The following is a 25,172-nucleotide window of genomic DNA, read 5'->3' as shown; positions in this document are numbered from 1 at the left end:
TTCAGTCTGTGGCCTCCTCTGAAGCAGGGTGGGCCCGAGGCCCCAGGGCTCAGGTGGTTTCCGCCTGGGGTCCCCGGACATCAGTCTATGGCGAATGCACTCGGCTATGGAGAAGGAGTTCGCCCAGGCCCAGGGACCCCAGGCAGTGGGGGCAGCAGGGAGCGGCCGGGTGTCGGCAGTAATGTCTAACCCCAGAAAATGGCTCACCATGGCCAAGAATCCTCTCCCGCCGTGATTCCTTTTGTTGTTGTTGTTGCTGTTTGTTTTGAGACAGGGTCTCCGTACGTTGACCAGGCTAGAGTACAGTGACACGATTGTAGCTCACTGCAGCCTTGAACCCTGGCCTCAAGCAATCTTCCCTCCTTGGCCTCCCAAAGTTCTGGGATTACAGGCATTAACCACCGCGCCTGGCCCTTTTCTCCCTCCTTCCCTCCCTCCTTCCTTCTTTTTTTTTTTTTTTTTTTTTTTTTTTTTTTTTGAGACGGAGTATCGCTCTGTCGCCCAGACTGGAGTGCAGTGGCGCGATCTCGGCTCACTGCAAGCTCCGCCTCCCGGGTTCCCGCCATTCTCCTGCCTCAGCCTCCTGAGTAGCTGGGACTACAGGCGCCCGCCACCGCGCCCGGCTAATTTTTTGTATTTTTAGTAGAGACGGGGTTTCACTGTGGTCTCGATCTCCTGACCTTGTGATCCGCCCGCCTCGGCCTCCCAAAGTGCTGGGATTACAGGCTTGAGCCACCACGCCCGGCCCCTCCCTCCTTCCTTCTTTCCTTCCTTCCTTCTCTTTCCTTCCTTCCTTCCTTCCCTTCTTTCCTTTCTTTCCCTTTCTCTTTTTCTTTCTTTTCTTCCTTTTATTTTCTTTCTTTTTCTTTTTTTTTTTTTTTTTTTTTTGAGACGGAGTCTTGCTCTGTAGCCTGGGCTGGAGTGCAGTGGCCGGATCTCAGCTCACTGCAAGCTCCGCCTCCCGGGTTTACGCCATTCTCCTGCCTCAGCCTCCGGAGTAGCTGGGACTACAGGTGCCCGCCACCTCGCCCGGCTAGTTTTTTGTATTTTTAGTAGAGACGGGGTTTCACGGTGTTAGCCAGGATGGTCTCGATCTCCTGACCTCGTGATCCGCCCGTCTCGGCCTCCCAAAGTGCTGGGATTACAGGCTTGAGCCACCGCGCCCGGCCTCTTTCTTTTTCTTTCTCTCTCTCTCCTTCCTTCCATTCTTCCTTCCTTCTCTTTCCTTTCTTTCCTTTTTCTTTCTCTTTCTTTTCTCCCTTCCTTCCTTTCTTCTCCTTCCTTCTTTCCTTCCTTCCTCCCTTCCTTCTCCTTCCTTCTTTCCTTCCTTCCTCCCATCCTTCCTTCCTTCCTTTCTTTCCCTTTCTCTTTCTTTCTTTGTTTCTTTCCTCCTTTTTCTTTTTTCTTTTTCTTCTTTCTCTCTCCTTCCTTCCTTCCATTCTTCTCTTTCCTTCCTTTCCTTTCTCTCTCCTTTTTCTTCCTTCCTTTCTTCTCCTTCCTTCTTTCCTTTTTCTTTCCTTTTACTTTTCTTTTTTTCTCTCTCTTTCCTTCCTTCCCTTTTCTTCTCCTTCCTTCCTTCCTTCTTGTCTTTCTCTTTCTCCCTCCCTGCCTTCCTTCCTTTTCTCTCAACAATTTCTTTGATATCAAACTAGTTAAGTAAGCCCTGTCTGTGGGAGCCACTGCTATTCTGAGAACATTTTAATTTTAATTTATTTTATTTTTTATTTTCAGATGGAGTTTCGCTCTTGTTGCCCAGGCTGGAGTACAATGGCACGATCTTGGCTCACTGCAACCTCTGCCTCTCAGTTCAAGCCATACTCCTGCCTCAGCCTCCTGAGTAGCTGGGATTACAGGCATGCACCACCATGCCAGGCTAATTTTGTATTTTTAGTAGAGATGGCGTTCCTCTATGTTGGTCAGGCTGGTCTCAAACTCCTGACCTTAGGTGATCTGCCCACCTTGACTTCCCAAAGTACTGAGATTACAGGTGTGAGCCACCGCGCCCAGTCTTTTATTTTAATTTATCTTAAATTATATAGATGAAGTCTCACTTTGTTGCCCAGGCTGGTCTCAAATTCCTGAGCTTAATCAATCCCCCTCCCCCTACCTGCCTCAGTGTGACCCCATTTCTATGAAATGTCCAGGACAGGCCAATGCACAGAGATGGGAAAGGGATGCGTGGGTGCCAGGGGCTGGGAAGAGAGGAGATGGGGAGTGATGGCTGATGGAGGCTCAGAAATTAGGGGTAATGGTTGCACAACTCTACACAAAAAACCACCAGGTGCAGTGGCTCACGCCTGTGATTTTTGTGTTTTTAGTAGAGACAGAGTTTCACCATGTTAGCCAGGATGGTCGCGATCTCCTGATCTCATGATCCTCCTGCCTCAGCCTCCCAAAGTGCTGGGATTACAGGCATGAGCCGCGGCACCCAGCCTAATTTTTGTATTTTTAGTAGAGACAGAGTTGCACCGTGTTGGCCAGGCTGGTCTCAAACTGGCCTCCAGTGATCTGCCCGCCTCAGCCTCCCAAAGTGCTGGGATTCCAGGCGTAGCCGCCGCTTCCAGGCTGAACTTACAGTTCAAGCAGGCGAATTAGGCCGGGCGCGGTGGCTCACGCCTGGAATCCCAGCACTTTGGGAGACCGAGGCAGGCGGATTGCCTGAGCTCAGGAGTTTGACACCAGCCTGGGCAATACAGTGAAACCCCGTCTCTACTAAAATACAAGAAAAAAAATTAGCCGGGCCAGGTGGCGGGCGCCTGTAGTCCCAGCTACTCAGGAGGCTGAGGCAGGAGAATTGCTTGAACTCGGGAGGCGGAGGTTGCAGTGAGCTGAGATCACGCCACGGCGCTCCAGCCTGGGCGACACAGGGAGACTCCATCTTTAAAAAAACAAAACAAAACGAAATAAACAGGCGAACTTTGTGGTATGTAAACTGCATCTCAATAAAGCTCCTGAGACAGGAAAAGGGCGCTCTGCTCTTCCTGCCTTCCCAGGCATCAGCGGAGGGGAAAAGGTGACCTCCAGTACCGCCCCCGAGGCGGGAGGACCCGCTTTGGCTGGAAGTGGAGGCGCCGTGGCGGCCCCTCTGCGTCCTGGCAACCTAGGTGAGATTCCTGCAGCCAACATCACGGAGTGCTGGTGCACCACCAGGCCCCCTTAGGTGGCCAGCGACTTTGTGCTCCCGACAGCCACGTGGGTGACATATCCCCTGGGTGGCGTGTCCCGCTTTTCAGAAAGACGAGCCTCGGATGCTTTTCTACCCAGCCAGTGGAGCCTAGACTCGAACTCGCTCTCGTCCTAGTGCGTCCAGGCTCGGGTTCGACTGAAAGGCTGAGATCCGATTCTCAAGGGCACGGTCCCTTTAAGAAGGCGTGGAGCCCCGCGATGAGCGGCGGGCCGGCGCGAGAGGAGGCCGGAAGCGCGTGTGACGTGATCGGGGACGGGGCGGTGCTCCGGCCGGAAGCGGAGGTGGCTGCATCGCAGACACTCTGGGCTGGGGTTCCGAGCCCAGGTAGGTGGGGAGAGGCTGGCGACTGGGGTTACCGCGGGGAAACTGAGGCAGAGGTTGAGCCAGACCCTGAAGCCTTGGCCACCATGTTGTTGGGCGGAGGGAGGGTCAGGGCCCGGCCAGAACCCAGAGGGGCGGGACAGGGCGGGCTTCCTTGGGAGCGGGGCCGCGACGGGTGCGTACGAGTTCGCTGGGCGGGAGGAGCGGCCCGGGCAAAGGCGGAGAGGTGGACGCCCGGGTCAGCGCTCCCTTCCCCGCCTGCAGAGATGGGCTCCAAGACCAAGAAGCGCGTGCTGCTGCCCACCCGCCCAGCGCCCCCCACGGTGGAGCAGATCCTGGAGGATGTGCGAGGGGCGCCGGCAGAGGACCCAGTGTTCACCACCCTGGCCCCGGAAGGTAGGGGGAGACCTGTCCCGGGGAAAGGCGGACCTGAGACTCCGGCAGCAAGGGGGACGGGAGAGAAGCACACCCCTAACTCCTGACCCCACGCCCTGGGAATCCCAGTAACGTGGGCACGATCCATATCCTCTCCGAGCCTCCCTCTTCGCCTCTGTAGAGTGGGACCGATTTTCAGAGGGTTCTTCAGGCAGGGGAGGAGGCCAGGCGCTGTAGTTCAGGCCTGTAAGCCCAGCACTTTCGGAGGACGAGGCGGGAGGATCGCTTGAGCCCAGGAGTTCGAGACCAGCCTGGCCAACATGGTGAAACTCCGTCTCTGCTAAAAATGCAAAAAAAGAAAAAAAAAAATGTTAGCTGGGCATAGTGGCAGGCGCCTGTAATCCCAGCTACTGGGGAGGCTGAGGCAGGAGAATCGCTTGAACCCGGGAGGCAGAGTTTGCAGTGAGCCGAGATCGCTTTGCTGCACTCCAGCCCAGGCGACCGTGGGAGACTCCGTCTCAAAAAAAAAAAAAAAAAAAAAAATTACTGAGTGTAGTGGTGGACACTTGTAGCCTCAGCTTCTTGGAGGCTAAAGTGGGAAGATCCAGCCTGGGCAACACAGCCAGACTCTGTCTCAAAAATAAATAAGTGGCCGGCACGGTGGCTCATGCCTGTAATCCCAGCACTTTGGGAGGCCAAGGCGGGTGGATCACTTGAGGTCAGAGGTTCGACACCAGCCTGGCCAACATGGTGGAACCTCCTCTCTACTAAAAATACAAAAATTAGCTGGATGTGGTGTTGTGGGCCTGTAATCCCAGCCACTCAGGAGGCTGAGGCGGGAGAATCACATGAACCTGGGAGGCGGAGGTTGCAGTGAGCTGAGATCATACCACTGCACTCTGGCCTGGACCACAGTGAGACTCCGTCTCAGTACTAATAATAATAAAAAATAAATAAATAAATAAAGTAAAACAGGGGTGGTAAGCTAGGGCCCGCCAAACCCTGCCCTTGGCTGTTTTTGTAAGGCCTGGGAGCTATGAATGGGCTTCACATTTTTAAATTGGGGTGGGTGAAAAAACGTATCTGACACCTGAAAGAGGTATGAAATTCAGATTTCAGTGTTGATAAGTAAAGGTTTACGGCACACGGCCAAATGCTCTCACACCAGAAGGGCAGAGTTGAGTAGTGGGAGCAGAGACTCTAGCTTTTGGCGGGAAAGCTCGTCCACTCCTGATTTACGAGGTGGAAGCTAGTCAGAGACCAAGGGGTTCGGCAGTGCAGTTGGGCGAATTTTGTGTTCTCTCGATGAGGCTCATTCATTCATTCATTCAAGTCTTTTCTTGAGCACTTCTTTGTGCCGAGCTCTGGGCTCAGAGCACTGTTAATGCACAAGTGAACAAAAGAAACAAGAATGCCCGCCCCAGGCTGTTCTAGACGGGCAGGCGTAGAGGGGTGGTGCCGGCACTGACATTAAATGAAAATGAATCAGCCAGGTGCGGTGGCTCACACCTGTAATCCCAGCACTTTGGGTGGCTGAGGTGGGCGGATCATTTGAGGTCAGGAGTTCAAGGCCACCCTGGCCAACATGGTGAAACCCCATCTCTACTAAAAATACAAAAAAATTAGCCAGGCGTGGTAGCGCATGCCTGTAATCCCTGCTACTCGGGAGGCTGAGGCAGGAGAATTAGCTTGAACCCGGGAGGCGGAGGTTGCAGTGAGCTGAGATTGTGCCATTGCACTCCAGCCTGGGCGGCAGAGCAAGACTCACTCTCAAAAAAAAAGAAAAGAAAATGAGTCATGTGGAGTGACAGAAATTGAATTTTTATGGGAACATTTAAAAAAAGTAATATTAGAAAATTCTGGGGCCAGGTGCAGTGGCACATGCCTGTAATCCCAGCACTTTGGGAGGCTGAGACAAGAGGATGACTTGAGGCCAGGAGTTCAAGACCAGCCTGGACAACATAGTGAAACCCATCTCTACCAAAAATACACAAATTAACTGGGTGTAGTGGCGTGCACCTGTGGTCTTAGCTACTCAGGAGGCTGAGGCAGGAGGATTGCTTCTGCCCAGGAGTTGGAGGCTCCAGCCTGAGTGACAGCGAGACCCTGTCTCTGAAAAAAAAGCAAAGAAAAATCGAGTGGCTTTTTCCATTTAGGCATATTTTAAGTGCCCAGGAGCCTCTCATGGCTGGTGGCTGGTGTGGCCCAGCATCGGTGGAAGGTGTGCGCATCATCTGGAAGGTTCTGTTGGCCGGTACCGGTCCAGGTGCCTGAGTTGTGTTTATTCCCAGCATGCAGTTGGGGTGTTTATTCCCAGCATGCAGTTGGGGTGTTTATTCCCAGCATGCAGTTGGGTCATCTGAGGGCGCTGGGGCCATGGTTTCAGCATCATGGGCTCAGGTCCATGGCCGTTGAGTGTGGGGAAACTGAGGCACGCTGTGCCGGGGGCGGGGGGCTCATAGAAGGTAGAGGGGCCTCCTGTGCTGGCCTGCCTTCATCCAGGCACTGTCCGGCCTTTCCCACCCTGTTGCTAAAGCAGGAGGTGACTGGTGATTTGATCAGCCCAGGCTTGTGTGGCACGTGCAGCCTTCGTCATTGCGAGACCACACTGCCGAGGGGCAGGCCAGAGCCGAGGAGACCCTGACGCTTCTCTGAGTGACCTTAAAGTCTGTGCTGCACTGGGCTTGCATACTTTGGGGGCCAGGGAGCCTTACATGGTTTCCGCCGTATGCGGGAGTCACCAGGACGTGAGTGCCCACCTCTCACCCTTGCCGCCCCGCCTCACTAAGTGTGGGCTCCATGAGGTTGCACGGCCCCTGGAGAGATCTTCGATGGCGGGCTTGTTGCGTCTCTGGCTTCCAGTGAGAGCAGGAATGAGAGCCAGGCCGGCTCAGTGGAGCCCATCTGGGTGGGTGCCACAGCTGTTGCAGGAATGGAAGCCCCAACCCCAGGAGGGCCACTGCTGGCCAGGCTCAGCTCTTTCTCTGACCCCATCCCTCTGGTCACACGCTTTGCTAAGGTGGGTAGCCTAGAGCTGGAAGCCCTTCTTGCCACCCAGCCACTGTGCCTCTCCCAGCTGATGGGCCAGGAAGCCTCCATTATTTGATATTTATTTATTTATTTATTTATTTAATGAGACAGGCTCTAATGAGACCCTGTCACCCAGGCTGGAGTGCCATGGCACGATCATAGCTTACTGTGTCCGCGGCCTCCCAGGCTCAAGCAATCCTCCCACCTCTGCCTCCGGAGAAGTAGGGACCACAGGTGCATGCTACCATGCCCAGCTAATTTTTGTATTTTTTGGGAGAGATGGGGGTCTCACTGTGTTGTCCAGGCTGGTCTCTAACTCCTGGGCTCAAGTGTTCCTCCTGCCTCAGCCTCCCAAAGTGCTGGGATTACAGGCTTGAGCCACCACACCTGGCCGCTTTTGTCATCTTAAAAAGACCCCGGCTGGCAGCTCACACCCAGACTGCAGGGAACCCTGCCCTTTGGGGGCGGTAGTGAGGTGTGCCCAGGAGGCTGCTCTCCGGGGTTCCCTGGTCAGCAGACAGTGATGCTGCTGTGTTCTATCCCAGACCCCCCACTTCCCTTCAGGATGATGGAGGATGCAGAGGCCCCAGGAGAGCAGCTCTACCAGCAGAGCCGGGCCTACGTGGCTGCCAACCAGCGGCTGCAGCAAGCGGGCGACGCGCTGAGGCAGAGGTGTGAGCTCCTGCGACGAGCTGGCGAGGACCTGGAGCGGGAGGTGGCCCAGATGAAGCAGGCAGCACTACCGGCGGCGGAGGCTGCCTCCTCAGGCTGACCTCTCGGGGTCCGCAGGCCTGGGCAGCGCACGAGGTGGCCTGCGCCCGGGCTTTCCCTAGGGGTCCCTTGGCACCAGACGCATTCATGGGGTCCCAGCCTGGGTGGGTGTCTGACACAGGCACCCCTCCTGACGCTGGGGCTGGGGTTCATCCGTCGTCCCATTCATGCCAAGTTGGTGGGACCCACCCAGCTGGCTCTGTCCTGCGTGACCTGAGGGCCCACTGGGGTTTGGAAGAGGATAAGGACCTTACTGCTCTGCTGCGATTCTGTCCTCGGCTCACGGTGGCCATGCTCTGTGGTGGGGCCCCTGGGAGCAGGCGCCACCTCCTTCCTCCCGGGGGCAGGCACTCGCCCGCCCACTTCTGAGTCCAGGTGTCGGGATCGAGGTGTTAACTGTGATTCTATCCAGCGAGTGCCCACCCGATGTCAGAGCAGCCTGGGGGCCAGCACGAGCCCCTGACCCCACTTCCTTCCGGGCTCTGGGCTCCTCCCACGAGCCACGTTGATCTTCACAACGACCCTGGGCTGCTGGGGTCACTCAAGCAGCCCTGAGACCCAGCCAGGCTGGGCACAGCTCCACGGCACGGGTGTCTCCCAGCCACTGCCCTTGCTGGAGGACTGCTGTGAGTCACCGGCCCGGAGCCCAGGGTGTCCTGGGCCTCACAGCCACCCTCTGGCCGGAGCACGTCCTGGGCCTGATTCCCTGCGGTTCTGGCCCCGAGGGAAGGGGCATTAGGGCGGCGGAGGGACTTGCGAAGGACTTTTCATCCTAGACATCAACTCGAGTGGAAACCTGGGCCAGGCGGCCCAGAGGCTGGGCCCGGAACATAAACCCCTTTGTGTGTGTCTGGTGGTCTGATTGGTGCCTCTGTGAGTGGCCCCTTCCCGGGGCTCTGGAAGCTGGGGAGGGATGAGCACTGGCGACCCTGGGAACCCTGCTCAGTCCTGCCCAGCACCGCATACAGGAACCGTCTGCCTGACTCAGAGACCTGGGGCTGCCTCACCCTCTCTCCAGACCCACAGCCAGCTTTGTTTCTGGAATGTGGAAGATGTTTCTTATTCCCTGAAGAAGGGGGCCTGCCACACACAGCCTGGGAGGCGCCTCATCCGGAAACAGGGACTTGGCTAGCCGGCCTGGGCCCTGGGGACTTCTTACTGGTCACTCTTCTGAGTCCGCTCACCTGGCCGAGGGGTGTCCCGGCAGGATCTCAGGGTGGAAGGTGGGGAGGGGCAGCTCCTGCCATCCCTTGCTGCCCTGCACTTCTCTGCTGCTTGCAATCAAAGCTTTCCTCTCCCCGCGCTGGGCCAGGGCTGTGCTCCCTGAAGTGACTTTGATGTGGGGCCGTCCCAGCTCCTAGTTGCTCATGGATGCTTCCTGCCCCACACTGGGGCCTGCCATAATAACTGGCCCAGGTACCAACACCCAGGTTGGACCCCCTGGAGCCCGCTCTCCCTCGGGACCAGGGGGAGACTCCTGGCCTCACCCAGTGCCCCCCTGCCCAATCTGGGTGGGGTGCCCCCAAGTAAACCCTGTGCCCCCAGTGTCTGCTTTCTGGCTCTGCTTCCAGTGGTCTAACCTGGGCGGTCTCCTCAGCAAATCTGCCTCAGCACATAGACGGCGATGAACCCGCCTTGCCCGCAGCCCATTTGAGGAACGGGTGATGGCGGCAGGCAATTCAACAGCTCAGTTTATTAAATGTGCGCGGGAGTCGGACAGCTGATGGTGTCCTCACGCTGAACAGATGGCTTTACATTTAGGGGAGGACAGGCTGTTACTATTTACACATTCGTTTAACACTCAGAGACCCGGTACAAAAACGTGGGGTGGCAGCTAGGGGAATCCGAGACAGACCAGGCGTGCGTCGTCGGGGCTGGACCGGGGCAACAGATGGGGCGGGGTGAGGTAATGCTGTCAGAGCTCGGGAGGACCACGCCGGTGGGCACAGCAGCCCGAGTTCAGCACCCACGTGTGGTGGTGTTGGGGGCCAGTGGCGGTCACCGTCCATCAGTCTCAGGACACTGCCACCCTCCCTGCGTCCTCAGACCCTCAGTTCCTTAGGATTCTGGCCCTGGAGTGTCGGGGCAGACGACCCCTTGTCACCCTGGTACAGAGAGGCCGGTGGCCAGGCAGGGGCCGCGGTGGGCATACCTTGAGTCAATTGTCCAGAGGCCACCAACTGCCTGTCCCCTCCTGGAGACAGCTGGACTGGGCAGTGAGGTGTGGCTGTAGCCCCCGCAGCAGGGGGTGGAGAAGGCGAAAGTGAGCTCAGGACTCAGGTTGGCGGGCAGGGCCAGTGGCCAGGTTGCACTCTGTGAGCAGCACCAGGTGTCTCCCCATCATCGCTGCCACCATGCTCCCCCCAGAGGTAGCTCTGGGAGTTCCCCACGGCCCACATGGGGAAACAGAGGCAGGGAGCCGGGAGAGCACCGCCCAGAGACTTACCGTGTGTGGAAGGCAGTGCTGCACCTCCTTGCACAACCCTGGCCCTGTCACCAGCGACCCAGTGGCTGGCTGCGTCCTACCCCTTGACGATTAGAGGTGCAGCTGGCCAGGGCGAGCATGAGGGTGAGCACGTGTTTGGCATCCCCAAGTCCAAAAGCCCTGGAAGAGACCCCAGGCTCCCCCTCAGGCCATGGATGGGGACAGCAAGTGTGAGATCCCCGCTGGGTCCTGAAAGGGGGCTCCTGGCAGGCAGGAGGTTGCCCCACTCAGCCTGCATTCTCCCCGCTCTCTGCTCAGCCACCCGTGACCCCCTCTTCCCCCAAAACAGCCCGACAGCCTCGCCTGGCTGCGAGGTCCTAGGAGGGAGGATCGGGCACCTTCAGCACGAGACGTCCTCCCCGGAGCTCCTCATCCTGCAGGGCGCGGGCCCAGAGCATGGGGTGCAACATGACATGCATTCAGAGAAGCAGCAGTGTTAACTGGGGGTGGGGGCTGGGGTCAGCTTCTCTCACAGTGACCCTGAGTTGAGGACAGCGCCTTCTGCCAGAAAGGCTGGCCTTGCACATGCTGGGGACAGGACGCAAGGGATGGTGGTATCCGTGATGGGGCTGGGGTTTCTTTCTGAGCTCCACCGACCCAACCCTCAAACCCCGCTTCCCTTCTCCCGGAGAAGGCACCTTGGGCGGTGAGTGTGTGCCCTCGGCCTGGGCAGATTCGTGTGTGAAGGCAGCGCCTGCCCGAGCTGGGATTCTGCAGAAAAGAGGTCGTCGGCTCCCTCTGCAGGATGAGGCGTTGCCCCAGTCCCAGAGCCCTGGCCCCTGCGAGTCCCACCCCACGCAGGAGACCCAGCTCCCATCCTTCCCGGCCAGGGGATGAGGCAGCCAAGCCCCCCAGGCCCCTCTGTCAGCTTTCACCTCATCTGGCACTAAGTACTCCCCAGCCCTGTGTTCGCCTGCCGGAAGGCCCCCGGACCTCCGGCCTCGTCCCAGAGCCCCGAGTGGAAGGCAAGGCTGGGTTCCCGCTGTCCCCGCCCCAGCTGTGCTGTCTCTGGAGTCCTAGGGTCTAGCACTTTATGCATCATGAACCAGAAGGGAATTGAAAAGGGACAAGATCAGCAGCAGTGCAGTCCTGGGCAGTGACCACGCCCACATGTGATGGTCTCCGTAACGTGCAGGCTCCGCTGGGGAGAGGCCATCGCGGCCTCCAGGTCCCAGGGCCTCGGGCTCACGGCCGGGACTCCCCTCAGTCTTCTTTCCATTGACCTCGCCTGCCGCGGCTGGGCCGGGCCGATCCTGACTCCAGCGACCCTTGGGGTCGCCCCAGCTGGAGCCAGCATCTCTGGGCTGGGGTCCAAATAGCCGGCCCGGCGTCTGCACCAGGGTTCCAATGTGCGCAGCCCGCTGCCTTTCAGTCTTCCGCCAAGGGGTGCAGCAGGCAGGGGGATCCGTTGGCCCCTGCCCCTCCCACCCCCACCCCCACCCTTTTGGGCTCCGCCGGGCGCTTGGGCTCCGGGTTCCCTGAACACCGTCGGGGCGGGGCTTCCTGCCGGGGATCGGCCACACCCCCACCTCGCACTCCCACAGCTGGGGCTGAGAATGAAAACAAACCCTGCAAAGCCCTCATTAGCGAATTACCCGCGGCTGCCGTGATTACAGGCTTCGCCCCTGCGCGCCGCGGAGGCCCCCAGCTGGCAGGCCCGCCGTGGCGCCGCCCTCCGCGAGCCTCGCCCCACCTGCGGCGGGCGCCGTCCCCTCCCCAGCGCTGCCCCTGCGAAGCAGCGGACCCAGACCCGGACCCGAAGGCTGCCGCCTCCCTCGCCCGGGGTCAGGCAACGGCTCCCGACAGGGGAAGGGCCGCGCGCTCAGGGCTGGGCCCGGGCGCCCTTACCAGCGCTCCACGGCCGGGACTTGAGGCCCAGCGGCCGCCCCGTTTCCTCCTGGACCCCCGCGATACAGAGGCAAGGTCTTCCGGTGAGGCGCAAGGCCGCAGTGCACTGAGCGGGGGCTCTGAGGGTGGTGGGGCTCAGGTGGGCAGAGGCCCTGGGGCGACCTACGGGGAACATCTACAGCGCAGGCCCATGGGGCAGCCAGACCCGGCCGCAAGGCCGGGAGAGAAAGTTCCAGAAGGCCGGCCTAGGCCACTATTCCAGGAGGGTGGCGGAGGAGGTGGCCGGGGCTTTCTCCGCGGCCGAGTCGGTGGTGGCTGCGACCACCATGGGGCTGGGCACATAGTTGAAGGGGGGTACTCGGGCCGAGCGGCTGGGGGAGCCGTGCCGGCTGGCGGGGAAGCCCCCCACGGCGACCCCCAGGCCCTCGTGCACGAAGGGTGCGGAGATGGGAGCCTTGGCGAGGCTGGGCCCGTCCACGTCGCTGCCAAGGAGGGAGAGCTGGCCGCTAGCGGGGGCCCCGGGGGGCTCCCTGCTCTCCAGGCTCGGGGACGTGCTGGAGTTGGTCTTGGGGGCGGCGACCTCCTCAGTCTGGACCACGGCGTCGCTGGTCTTGCGCGGCGGGGGCCCGGCCGGGGCGTCCTCGGGCGTGGAGCCCCGCAGTGGCAGGGCCGTGGCGGGCAGCGTGCTGCGCAGGATGTGGGGCACGTCCTCGTCCCGGATGCGCCGCCACGTCGTGCCCGGCGCAGCCACCCTGGGGAGCGACCGGGGCTCTCCGTCGCTGCTGCGGCGCGCGGCGTCGGCTGGGGCTGGGGCAGCCGGGACGGCGCCGTCGGGTCTGCGGGCCACGCTGATGTGCGGCAGCGACGCGTAGCGCTTCACCGTCTCGGGCCGGGCGGCAGGCGCGCGCACGGGCAGGCGGGACGGGCTCTCGGAGCTGGTGCGCCGGGCAGGGCGCTCGCCGGGGCCGGGTCGGGCCGCGGGGGGCCGCTGCCGGGCCGGGGCCTGCCGGGGTGCCGCTCGGAGCTCTTCGCAGCGCGAGGAGCAGAGGAAGACGGCGGGCAGCGCGGGCCGGCCGCGGCGGGGCGAGGTGCCCTGGGGGGCAGAGGCCGCAGACTCGGCCGAGGATAGCTCGGAGCGGCGGCGCCGCAAGCCCGGTGACTCCTTGATGAAGGTCAGCTGTCGCCGGAAGCCTGAGCGGTCGGAGGACTCGCTGCCGCTGGAGAGGGCCGAGGCCACGCGCACCAGGCCCAGGCGGCCACCGCGGGCTCCCGGGCCAGCCTCGGTCCCCGCCCGGCCCCTGGGGCCCGGCTCCGGGACTGCCCGAGCCAGCGGGGGCGGCCCCCGCCGGGCCGGCTTCTGCATGAACGGGATACGCACGGGCGACCTCTGCGTCTTGTGCTGTTTCGCCAGAAGAGTGCGCGCCGGCGTCTTGGGCACTGGGGAGGCCCCGGGGCCGGGCAGGGGCCCTGCAGCCTGAGTGACCAGGGGGCGCTTTCTGGGCAGGGGCTGGGAGGCGGGCGAGGTCTGGGAGGAGCTGGAGGAGGGGGTCTTGGCGAGGCGGGCGGGCGGTGTAGCGCTCCTGGGGGGCTGGCTCAGCGTCCCCAGCTCCGAGGTCTTGCCAGGCCGGTGTAGGCTCCGCGACCGCTGCTGTCCGGGGCTGGGGACTTTGGCTGGAGCTGCGGACTGTGCCAGGCAAGGGGGCGCCACCTTCCGCGGTGTGGCGCGGGGGCCGGGGGTCCCTTTGGGCTGGGCACGAGGTGCCGGACTGGGCACATAGATCACTGTTCGTCCCCGGAGCACAGCTGGCACCCCGGGCGTGGTCTTCTGTGTGCCACGTGGCTTCTCTGGGCCTGCAGGGGAACGGGGGCTCCCGCTGGTCTTGGCTGAGGCTGCGCCCCGTTTCTCTGGCCGCCGGGCACTGCCCATTTCGCCCCCCGCCTGTCGTCCCTTCCTGTGTTTGGGGGGCTGTAGGGTAGACCCCACTGACAGCCCGGATACAAAGGACAGGATGGAGTCGGACTCGGACGAGGCCTCGCGCGTGGCAGCTGCTGCCTGGTGCAGCCACGTGACGATGGAGTTGGCGCCCTCCTGGATGGCGCGCCACTCCACGCTGTCCAGGTCAGAGGCCCGGTCCGAGCCCGCTGCCTCCTCGCCGTGTTCCCGGGACCCCTCCGCAGGCCGCTCATCCAGCCGGGTGGCTCGGGGCTTGCGGCGCCGCAGGCCGGACACGGGGGGCCGGCGCCTGGGCAGGGCCGAGCTGATGCACCGCTGCAGAAGCTCCTCCGCTGCCCGCGGGCTGGGCGAGCTGTCGCGTCCGCCTCTCGGGCCCGGGTCCTTGGTGACCGCGGGCTCCTGGCCTCGTGGACTGACGGAGGGCGGCTCCGGGGGCTCGGGCTCGCTGAGGGAGCTGGCGGAGGAGCTCAGGGAGTAGCACGGCGGGGTCTCGTCAGCAATGAGGCTGGGCTGGGCCCGGGTGGGCGGCGGGGCGGATGGTGCGGCCTTGGACGGGGCAGGGGCCTCCTTCCGGCCCTGCAGGCGCTCGCGGGTAAGAGCGCGGGGGATGGCCGATGTGCGCCGGTGGGTGGGCGTGGGCGCAGCTGCCGGGGGCTCCTCGTCCGAGTCGTTGCCATAGAAGCAGTACACGGCCTCCTCGGTGGGCGTTGTGAGGCACAGCGACTGAAGTGCCCCGTCCCCACGGGTCCGGCCGGGCTTCGAGTCGTCCTTGTCTGCGGGGGCGCTCGGGGGCCGGCCCAGGGGCAGCTCCAGCCCTGCTCGGTTCTTGCCGGTGCCCCGAGCCTGCTCCACGCTGCGGCCGGCGCCTCCCGCCTTGTGCCGGTGCCCCACGGCCTGCCTGGCAGAGGTGGGGCGGCCGGTGGGTCTTTGCCTGCCCTCTGGTCCCCCGGGCTGGTCCCTGGGGGGTCCCTGCAGTGTCTCGTCGCTGAGGGAGGCGGCGCTGGAGAAGTTGACTGGCGTGCCCTCCGCGGAGTCAGTGCAGGAGTCGTCCTCCTGGGCCCGGGCAGGGGCGGGCACCAACATGTAGACGGGCACGGGGAGCGCGCGGCGACCTGGCACCAGCGCCGAGGCCACCTTGCGCAGCCTGGCAGGCACGGCTGCCCCCAGGCACTCCCGCAGCAGCTCCAACTCCTGGTCCGCGGCACCGCGGGGGCGAGAACCCGTGGGCGCTGGCCCCTCCTCCCGTCGCCGGTGCCCTGCAAAGTGGAGGCCGGCGCCCCCTGTGCCCCCGCCGCGCTCTGGGCAGGCCGAGGGCAGCAGCCGCAGCTCCACGTCCTGCTGCACGTAGTGCTCGTGCAAGGCCAGCGCGCTGAGGCTCGAGGCGCACGAGAAGTTCTCATCCGGCTTCTCCACGGTGAAGCGCACGCTGCCTGCGTCCAGCTCAGACGGCAGCCGGCAGCGTTCTCGGCAGTCGGCGATGTCCAGGAAGCGCTTCACGTAGCTCTCCCACTGCAGGCTGAACTGGCTGGCCTCGGGGGGACCCTGCGGCGCAGGCGCTAGTGGCGGCGTCTTGCTCCGGCTGGGAGGCATGGTCTGCCCGGGGCTGTCGGGCAGTTCGCTAGGGCTGATGGTGCCGCTGCCCTGCCCGCTGCAAGGGTCACTGGGGATGGAGCTGGCAATGGACGGGCTCTCAAAGCTACCCAGCGAGCTCACAGAGCTGCAGCGGCTCAGCACCAGCGGTGTCTCCTGCACGTAGTTCTCTGAGGAGCTGGACGGCGTGGCGTCCTCCACCCCCAGGCCCCGGCCTCGGTTGCGCCGGGGAGCCGGAATGGCTACGGGCAGCGAGGTGGCCCCGGGTGCCCGCCACACGCTGTCCAGCTCAGCCTCGCCGGGGCCCGCCTCCTCCAGCCCCTCCAGAGAGGAGTCAGTGTCATCCAGGTCACCGCCCTCGCTGGGGCCTGGGCGGCCGGCAGAGGACAGTGAGGAAAGGGAGCTGCATCGGGACAACGAGAGCGGACCCTCCTGCGCCACCAGCTTCTGCAGTGCCTTGCTGGCCACGGACAGCGGGGCGGCTGCTAGCTTCTCAGGAACTTTGCTCAGGTGGTCTGCCGGCAGCCAGGCCTGCTTCCGGGCCCCTGGAGAGGTTCCAGGCCCCGCGAGGGGCTCCGCACCCGCCCTTGAGGCACCCTCGAGCAGTGGCACGTGCTGGTAGGTAGGTGACAGCTTGATGGTACGCACGCGGGCGTCGGCGGATGTGGCTTCACGGGCAGGCGGCTCGGCCTGGCTGCCCGGCAGGTCAAGGTCAAGCCGGCTGGGCCGAGGCTGCCCACACCTGGGGTCCTCGCGGCGCGAAGCCAGTGCGGCCAGCGGGCAAGGCAGCATGTGTTCGCGTGGGCAGTACCCGTCGCTGGCACTGCCACTGTTGAGGCTGTCGTTGGAGAGGCTGGCGTGGGCCGCCTTGAGCCGCAGCAGCGGGTGCGCCCGGCTTCCTGCCTCTCGCCGCCCACCCTCCGGGCCGCGGCATGGGGAGCAGGACTGGGCGCGGCCCTCCCGTGGCGCCTCCTGCCCCGGGTCTCCAGAGCTGAGGCTGAAGCTATCGTCGGACGAGGTATGCAGGGCGGAGATGTCCTCCACCAGCTGGTCGATGCGCGCCACTGCAAGCGCCAGCTTGGCCTTGGCCTTGGCCGCCACGGCCGCCTCCCCACTGGCGTCCTTCTCTGCCTCCTTGCCGCCTCGGCGGGTGGGCGGGGTGCGGGCCAGCGCCTGCCCCTGCAGGAAGGGGCTGCCCAGGAAGAGGGACAACGCGGCAGGGCTGGCTGGCTCCCCGGTGGCCGCGGCCGCGGCCAGGGATGACGGTGCATCGTCGTCGTCAAAGCAGCCAGAATCGGAAGCATAGTCTTGGGCCAGGCCGTCCAGGTGTCGCAGGGGCGGCAGCGGCTTCTTGCTGGTGGCCTCGGCTGCCGGCGGGCGGTGCTTCTCCAGGTGCTCCAGCGCCTGCGCCAGGTGCCGTGCGTCCAGCTCGGCCTCCAGCGCCCGCTGCTTGCGCACGTACAGGCTGGGCACGCAGCTGCCTGGGGACACGGCGGTGGCGGCCGCCTGGTGCTTGGCAGGTCGATGGGCGAGCAGGTTGCGCAGGGCGGCGGCGCTGCCCATGGCGATCATCTTGTGTTTGGAGTGCACCAGATTGCGCAGCATGCCCACAGCGCCCAGGTCCCACAGCAGCTCCTGGTCTCGCGCGCTGCGGGCTGATAGGTTCCAGAGTGTGCCGCATGCGTTGCTCACGATGGTCAGGCTGTGCGAGGTCAGATGCTGCAACAGCGTCTGCAGGCAGTTGTGATCCCGGAGCACCTGCCTGTGGGCACAGGGCGGGTTAGCCTGGGCCACCCCCCACCCTCCCCTGCTCACCCAAGGGTGGGGAGGCCAGATGTGGCAGATAAAAGCAAACCCATCTGGTCAGGTTTGGATCTCGGAAAGACTAATTTTTGGTATATGTCCCAAAGATTGCATGAGACAGACTATAAGTAAATTTTTTTATTTTTATTTTTTTGAGATGGAGTTAAAAAAAAAAAAAAAAAGCCAGGTGCAGTGGTTCACGCCTGTAATCCCAGCACTTTGGGAGGCCTTGTGGGGCGGATCACCTGAGGTCAGGAGATGGAGACCATCCTGGCCAACATGGTGAAACCCTGTCTCTTTTAAAAATACAAAAATTAGCTGGGTGTGGTGGCGGCGCCTGTAATCCCAGCCATCCGGGAGTCTGAGGCACGAGTACTGCTTGAACCCAGGAGGCAGAGGTTGCCGTGAGCCAAGATCGTGCCACTGCACTCCAGCCTGGCAAGAGAGCAAGACTCCATCTCCAAAAAAAAAAAAAGTGAAAAACAGCATGAATAATATCCTATATGATATCTGGGATATACTTAGATTCTGTCTATATCTTTTTTTATTTTTTTTATTTTTGAGAGTCTCGCTCTGTGATCCGGCCTGGAGTGCCGTGGTGCGATCATGGCTCACTGCAGCCTCCAACTCCTGGGCTCAAGCAATCTTCCTGCCTCAGCCTCCCAAAGTGCTGGGATTCCACAGGCATGAGCCACTACGACCAGGTAAAAATAATACTTTGTGTTTTCATAAATAACATGTAAATGTTTTTATTTTAATGTTACTTATTTAACAACTTTTTTTTTTTTGAGACGGAGTCTCACTCTGTCGCCCGGGCTGGAGTGCAGTGGCCGGATCTCAGCTCACTGCAAGTTCCGCCTCCCGGGTTTACGCCATTCTCCTGCCTCAGCCTCCCGAGTAGCTGAGACTACAGGCGCCTGCCACCTCGCCTGGCTAGTTTTTTTTTTTTGTATTTTTTAGTAGAGACGGGGTTTCACCGTGTTAGCCAGGATGGTCTCGATCTCCTGACCTTGTGATCCGCCCGTCTTGGCCTCCCAAAGTGCTGGGATTACAGGCTTGAGCCACCGCGCCCAGCCAACAACATTTTTATTTTAATATATATATATTTTTTTTCTGAGATGGAATTTCACTCTTGTTGCCCAGGCTGGAGTGCAGTGGTGCGATCTCGGCTCACTGGAAACTCCATCTCCCGGGTGCAAGCGATTCTCCTGCCTCAGTCTCCTGAGTAGCTGGGATTACAGGCGCCCACCACCACGCCTGGCTAATTTTTGTATTTTGTTTTGTGTTTTTTTGAGACAGGGTCTTGCTCTGTTGTCCAGGCTGGAGTGCAGTGGTATGATCTCAGCTCGCTGCAACCTCCACTTCCTGGGTTCAAGCAAGTCTCCTGCCTCAGCCTCCCAAGTAGCTGGGATTACAGGCGTCCACCACCCCACCTGGCTAATTTTTGTGCTTTTAGTAGAGATGGAGTTTCACCATGTTGGCCAGGCTGGTCTTAAACTCCTGACCTCAGGTGATCCGCCCAGCTTGGCTTCCCAAAGTGCTGGGATTACAGTCATGAGCCACCACGCCCAGCCAGTAAGTTAATTTTTAGTATTAGTATATCCCATGCGTATTTGGGATGTATTTCAATTAAAAATATTTATTTATTTATTTATTTTTATTTATTTTTTTTTTTTGAGACGGAGTCTCGCTCTGTCGCCCAGGCTGGAGTGCAGTGGCCGAATCTCAGCTCACTGCAAGCTCCGCCTCCCGGGTTCACGCCATTCTCCGGCCTCAGCCTCCCGAGTAGCTGGGACTACAGGCGCCTGCCACCTCGCCCGGCTAGTTTTTTGTATTTCTTAATAGAGACGGGGTTTCACCGTGTTAGCCAGGATGGTTTCGATCTCCTGACCTCGTGATCCGCCCATCTCGGCCTCCCAAAGTGCTGGGATTACAGGCTTGAGCCACCGCGCCCGGCCAAAAATATTTATTTTTATAAATAAGTACTCTTTATTGTTTGGTAAATACTTTAATAAAGACAGTTATATTGATATGATTTAAAATAAATTTGAGACAGGGTCTCACTCCATCACCCAGGCTGGAGTGCAGTAGCGCGATCACAGCTCACTGCGGCCTCCACCTCCTGTGCTCAAGTGATTCCTCCACCTCAGCCTCCTCAGTAGCTGGAACTACAGGTGGATGCCAAGCCCAGCAAAGTTTTTTTCTTTCTTTCCTTTTTTTTTTTTTTTTTTTTGAGACAGAGTTTTGCTCTTATTGCCCAGGCTGGAGTGCAGTGGCGCGATCTCGGCTCACTGCAAGCTCCGCCTCCCGGGTTCCCGCCATTCTCCTGCCTCAGCCTCCCGAGTAGCTGGGACCACAGGTGCCCGTCACCATGCCCAGCTAATTTTTTTGTATTTGTAGTAGAGATAGGGTTTCACCGTGTTAACCAGGATGGTTTGGATCTCCTGACTTCATGATCCGCCCATCTTGGCCTCCCAGTGGGATGACAGGCATGAGCCACCGCGCCTGGCCCACACCTGCCTAATTTTATATTTTTAGTAGAGATGGTTTTCTCCATGTTGGTCAGGCTGGTCTCGAACTCCCGACCTCAGGTGATCCGCCTGCCTCGGCCTCCCAAAGTGCTGAGATTCCAGGTATGAGGGACCCAGCCCAGCCTGATGTAACTTTTTTTTTTTTTTTTGAGACAGAATCGTGCTCTGTTGCCTGGGCTGGAGTGCAGTGGCGCAATCTCAGCTCACTGCAACCTCCGCCTACTGGGTTCACGCCATTCTCCTGCCTCAGCCTCCCGATTAGCTGGGACTACAGGCGCCCACCACCACGCCCAGCTAATTTTTTGTATTTTTAGTGGAGATGGCGTTTCACTGTGTTAGCTAGGATGGTCTCGATCTCCTGACCTCGTCGTGATCCGCCTGCCTCGGCCTCCCAAAGTGCTGGGATTACAGGCGTAAGCCACCATGCCTGGCTGCCTGAATTTTTTTTTTTTTTTTGAGCTGGAATTTCGCTCTTGTTGCCCAGGCTGGAGTGCAGTGGCGCAATCTCAGCTCACCGCAACCTCTGTCTCCTGGGTCCAAACGATTCTTCTGCCTCAGCCTCCCGAGTAGCTGGGATTACAGGTGTGCGCCACCACACCTGGCTAATTTTATGTTTTTAGTAGGGACCGGGTTTCTCCATGTTGGTCAGGCTGGCCTTGAACTCCCGACCTCAGGTGATCCGCCCGCCGCAGCCTCCCAAAGTGCTGGGATTACAAGCGTGAGTCACCACGCCTGGCCTGAAGTAATTTTTAATGTAATAAATCCGCATTTTAGTATATCTCACACAGTATTTGGGACATATTTATGCTGCAAATAGGAGCCCCAGGGGAAGCCTTGGGAGCATCCGTTCACGGGAGGACAGTGCCCAGCCCAGATCCCCGTGCCCGCCCCGAGTGCAGCTGCCTGTGTGCGGGTAGGGGGGTGGGGGCTGACCTGTAGTCCTCACGGGTGGCGATGAGGCTGGACACGTTGCGGAGGATGCCGCCGCCGCTCTCGATGATGGCCAGCGAGTTGCTCTGGCACTTGTAGGTCAGGGTGCTCACCAGGAAGCCCAGGGCGCTGTCCACCTGGCAGATGGCCGCCTTGTTCTCCGTGCTGTGTGCAGACAGATTCCACAGGGCACTCAGCACACTCTTCAGGGTGGACTCCTGGATGAGGGGCGGGAGAGGGGCGGGTCAGGGCCTGAGTAGGCCGGGAAGAAAGGCTCCCACACTCACGTTCAGTGAGGTGGTTTTTTTTTTCTTTTTGAGACGGAGTCTTGCTCTGTCGCCCAGGCTGGGGTGCAGTGGCCCGATCTCAGCTCACTGCAAGCTCCGCCTCCCGGGTTCACGCCATTCTCCTGCCTCAGCCTCCCGAGTAGCTGGGACTACAGGCGCCCGCCACCTCGCCTGGCTAGTTTTTTGTATTTTTTAGTAGAGACGGGGTTTCACCGTGTTAGCCAGGATGGTCTCGATCTCCTGACCTCGTGATCCGCCTGCCTCGGCCTCCCAAAGTGCTGGGATTACAGGCTTGAGCCACCGCACTCGGCAAGGTGGTTTTTTTTTGAGATGCAGTATTGCTCTGTTGCACAGGCTGGAGTGCAGTGGCACAACCTCCGCCTCCCGGGTTCACGCCATTCTCCTGCCTCAGCCTCCTGAGTAGCTGGGATTAACAGGCATGTGCCACGACGCCCGGCTATTTTTTTTTTTTTTTGTAGAGACGGGATTTGACCCTGTTGGCCAGACTGGGCTCGAACTCCTGACCTCAAGTGAGCCACCGCACCTGGCCCACACTTGCTTTCAAAGAGCAGTGACTTGGCCGGGCGCGGTGGCTCAAGCCTGTAATCCCAGCACTTTGGGAGGCCGAGACGGGCGGATCACGAGGCCAGGAGATCGAGAGACGATCCCGGCTAACACGGTGAAACCCCGTCTCTACTAAAAAATACAAAAGAACTAGTCGGGCGAGGTGGCGGGCGCTTGTAGTCCCAGCTACTCGGGAGGCTGAGGCAGGAGAACGGCGTAAACCCGGGAGGCGGAGCTTGCAGTGAGCTGAGATCCGGCCACTGCACTCCAGCCTGGGTGACAGAGCAAGACTCCGTCTCAAAAAAAAAAAAAAAAAAAAAAAAAAAACAAAGAGCAGTGACATGAGGAGTGAGCCCCAGCCGGTCTGAGGCTGGACCACCTGCTAAGCAACTAACAACTTGATTTCTTCCCAAGTCAGAGAGCTCGCCTGCTGCCGCCAGCGTCTCCTTCCAGTGACTGAAGAACCATCCCTGCCGCCCACCAGGTGCCCACCTTGGTGGCCCGCAGGACACACTGCACCAGGGCTGTCACGCTGCCCGCTTCCCTCAGCACCTTCTTGCTGTTGATATCGGCCCTCCAGGACAAGTTCCGAAGGATGCTGGACACCACCTGCGTGGGGTGAGGGGCAGGTGTGGTGGGACTAGGGTCTAGGCCTCCCAAACCCCCCAGCAAGTGTGAGGCTGCAGAGTGGGACGGGACCCCCCCGCCAGCCCACCACACCCCTGGGGAGGGGCCTCTGCCTGTCAGGACGCCCTGGAAGGCTGTCCCCAGCACCCTGTCCCGTACCTGGTGGAGCTCCTCACTGTCCGAGGCCAGCTGGGCCACGATGGCCTCCATGCAGCCCCGGCGCGCACACAGGGTGGCCTGTTGGGGGTGATGCAGCCAGGGTCACGGGGTGGGGCAGGAGGGAGACGGCGCCCCTCACCTCCCAGCCCCGTCTGTGCTGCAGCTGCAAACCCGAACCCCTGCTGATCCTGACCACCATGGGAGGGTTACCCCATGCTCAGGTCAGGAAACTGTGGCCCAGACGGGCAGACACCCAGCCTCGGGGCCCCCCCTACAATGAGGGCCATTTTCTGCAGAGGCAGCATCAGGGCGGGTGTGAGGACACCGCTGGGTGGAGGAGGTCCAGCACGGGCTCCCGTCCCCCAACATCTCACTCTCTGGGCCTCAGTCTACCCGTCTGCAAGTTGGGGACAAGTGGCCCCAGCTCTCAGGGCTGTTTCAAGGCTGGGATGAGTTGGAAGGAGGCTCAGACAGTCCCTGGAAGACCGGATGAGGGGAGTGCCAGTCCCACCCACCCACTGCCCCTGGGCACCTTGTTGGCAACATCCCCAAAGGTGAGGTTGGTGAGGGTCATGCCCGCGTAGCGGCGCAGCGCCAGGTTCAGCGGGTCCCGGGTCATCTTGTGCATCTCATAGTCAACCTGCAGCAGCTCTGCCACGGCCTGCAGCCCACCTGTGGGGACCCGACAAGGTTGGCAGGGACGGCCCTGCCCGCTCCCTTGCTCCCTTGCCCAGACGCCCTCCCTACTCCCCAGATGTGTCCTCCTCAAGTCCCCCTTCCAGGCTCAAGTCTGAGACCTCCTCCAGGAGCCGGCAGGGCCTCACCCTGCTGCCAGACCCACAGGGGTACCCCCAGTGCCCTGTGACTGCCACTTCTGCCTCCTGTCAGCCCTCAGCCCTGGCTCACACTTCCTCCAGCCGCTGGGCCTCTGCACCTGCTGCTCCCTCAGCCTGGAATGCTCTTCCTTGCCCTGTTTGGTAGGTGCCTCGGGGAAGGGCCCCTGCGTCCTCTAATAATCCACTCCAGGACCATCAGATGGAGAGCAGCGTCCCCAGCACAGACAGGGCTGTGGTGATGGGTGACGGTCACACCCACCCTCTTTACTCGCCCAGCTCTCCCATTCCAAAAGGGGGAATCAACGGGGAGATGGTGCCTGGGAGTCAGAGGGAGACGACTTGTCACCAAAACACTTTTCTCCCCCTTCAAAGACAACAGAGGCAAATCTGACTTCTCAGGGCAGGGGTGGGTCAGTGGAGACGTCCTTTGGGGAAGTGAGTTAGGGACATGTCTCAGAAAACTTCCAGACCGAAACACATACATCCAGGTTCACCACAGCATGGTGCCCAGAGCCAGGAGTGGGGAGCAGCCAGAGCAGGACAGGTGGGTCAGCGCAGGGTGCCCCAGCCACACGATGGGACGTCACGCGGCCTCAGAAAGGAGCCAGGCTTTGGCCGGGTGTGGTGGGTTGTTCCACCTGGAATTCCAGCACTTTGGGAGGCCGAGTGGGGGCAGATCACTTGAGGTCAGGAGTTTGAGACCAGCCTGACCAACGTGGTGAAACCCCATCTCTACTAAAACTACAAAAATTAGGCGTGGTGGCGGGCGCCTGTAATCCCAGCTACTTGGGAGGTGGAGGTTGCAGTGAGCTGAGATTGTACCACTGCACTCCAGCCTGGGCAACAGAGTGAGACTGTCTCAATAAATAAATAAATAAATAAATAAATAAAAATGTTACAGCAAGACTTTTGTTTTTGAGACAGGGTCTGGCTCGGTTGCCCACTCTGGAGTGTGGTGGCGTGATCATAGCTCATTGCACCTTTGACCTCCTGGGCTCAAGAGATCCTCCCACCTCAGCCTCCCCAGCAGCTGGGACTAATTTTTTATTTATTTGTAGTGATGGGGGTCTCATGATTGTTGCCCAGCCTGGTCTCAAACTCCTGGGCTAAAGTGATCCTCCCGCCTCAGCCTCCCAGGTATGAGCAGCCTCACCCGGCCTCAATTACTTTGATATTGACAAAGAGAAGATGTTGCAATGTCCTCAAACGTAAGCCGCCACATAGGGCTCCAATCCCCATCCTGACCACACAAGCTCAGATGACCCAGCCTCTGGGTGATGACCCTTTAGCAGCTGAGGAGCTGTTCGGGGGCTGGAGGACGGCTCCCCAGAGGAGCTGGGACACTCACCCAGCTCGTTCATGGCACGGCGGTACTCCTCGTCAAAGGACAGCTTCATAACCGCACAGGTGGCCTGGCAGATCTGCGGCTCGATGGGGACCGGGGCTGTGGGCACAGAGACCAGATCAGAGCCCCCATTCCCAGGAAATGTCCCAGCTGACTCCGGAAGGTTCCTCCCACCCCACCCCCTAGGCCTGAAGGATCCCAGGAACTTTACAAATGGCTGCAAAGCTGGGGCTTCGTTTCCCAGCCTCTCTAAGATGGGATGATGGGGTGGCCTCCCTCACTCAGCCTTGGGAAGGGAGGTGAGGTAGTTCCTGGAGCACCACACCTTTTAGCTGTGCTGCTGTCCTTTTAATAAAACTTATGAGACAAGGTCTCGCTCTGTTGCCCAGACTGGAGTGCAGTAGCATGATCTCGGCTCACTGCAGCCCCAAATTCCTGGGCTCAAGCAATTCTCCTGCTTCAGGCTCCCAAAGTGCTGGGATCACAGGTGTGAGTCCCGGCCCCCGGCCTACATATTAACTTTGCGATC

General features: G+C 60.5%; 2 protein-coding genes and 1 long non-coding RNA gene across 11 annotated transcripts in view; 2 read left to right on the top strand and 1 right to left on the bottom strand.

Moving 5' to 3' along the window:
- Positions 1–3,454: 3,454 nt before the first annotated feature.
- Positions 3,455–9,403, top strand: C19H19orf25 (chromosome 19 C19orf25 homolog). The gene is made up of 3 exons (XM_005587404.5): positions 3,455–3,511; positions 3,773–3,904; positions 7,459–9,403. Exons 2-3 carry the CDS (start codon positions 3,775–3,777, stop codon positions 7,683–7,685), a joined length of 357 nt encoding a protein of 118 aa, XP_005587461.3. The 5' UTR covers positions 3,455–3,511; positions 3,773–3,774; the 3' UTR covers positions 7,686–9,403.
- The window catches only part of APC2 (APC regulator of WNT signaling pathway 2), a 28,176-nt gene continuing 12,361 nt past the window's right edge, over positions 9,358–25,172 (bottom strand). For all 7 annotated transcript variants that reach the window (XM_005587403.5, XM_074025188.1, XM_005587402.5 and 4 more), the window contains exons 10-15: positions 24,647–24,742; positions 22,995–23,134; positions 22,463–22,540; positions 22,169–22,285; positions 20,829–21,043; positions 9,358–17,323 (exon numbers count right to left, since the gene is read on the bottom strand). In XM_005587403.5, the coding sequence (XP_005587460.3) occupies positions 12,271–17,323; positions 20,829–21,043; positions 22,169–22,285; positions 22,463–22,540; positions 22,995–23,134; positions 24,647–24,742 (5,699 nt within the window). In that variant the 3' untranslated portion in view covers positions 9,358–12,270. The remainder of the gene's footprint in view (positions 17,324–20,828; positions 21,044–22,168; positions 22,286–22,462; positions 22,541–22,994; positions 23,135–24,646; positions 24,743–25,172) is intronic.
- LOC135968472 (uncharacterized) lies at positions 11,752–25,026 on the top strand. 3 transcript variants are annotated; one of them, XR_012428186.1, is made up of 4 exons: positions 11,752–12,100; positions 17,929–18,068; positions 22,095–23,439; positions 24,428–25,026. It is a non-coding gene; the product is annotated as an uncharacterized lncRNA (long non-coding RNA). The 3 variants fall into 3 exon arrangements; XR_010583306.2 differs by lacking the exon at positions 24,428–25,026 and having other exon boundaries at positions 22,095–24,191; XR_012428187.1 differs by lacking the exons at positions 17,929–18,068; positions 24,428–25,026 and having other exon boundaries at positions 22,095–24,191.

This window comes from Macaca fascicularis, chromosome 19 (genome assembly GCF_037993035.2).
Source record: "Macaca fascicularis isolate 582-1 chromosome 19, T2T-MFA8v1.1".
NCBI lineage: Eukaryota > Metazoa > Chordata > Mammalia > Primates > Cercopithecidae > Macaca > Macaca fascicularis.
The sequence above is the reverse complement of the archived record's forward strand: the minus strand, read 5'-3'. Positions and strand labels throughout refer to the sequence as shown.

Excerpts from the sequence above, each read along its gene's own strand:
- C19H19orf25 (XM_005587404.5), top strand. The coding sequence starts at position 3,775 with ATGGGCTCCAAGACCAAGAAGCGCGTGCTGCTGCCCACCCGCCCAGCG. Across the intron at positions 3,905-7,458 it reads CACCACCCTGGCCCCGGAAG|ACCCCCCACTTCCCTTCAGG; the intron begins GTAGGGGGAGAC and ends GTTCTATCCCAG.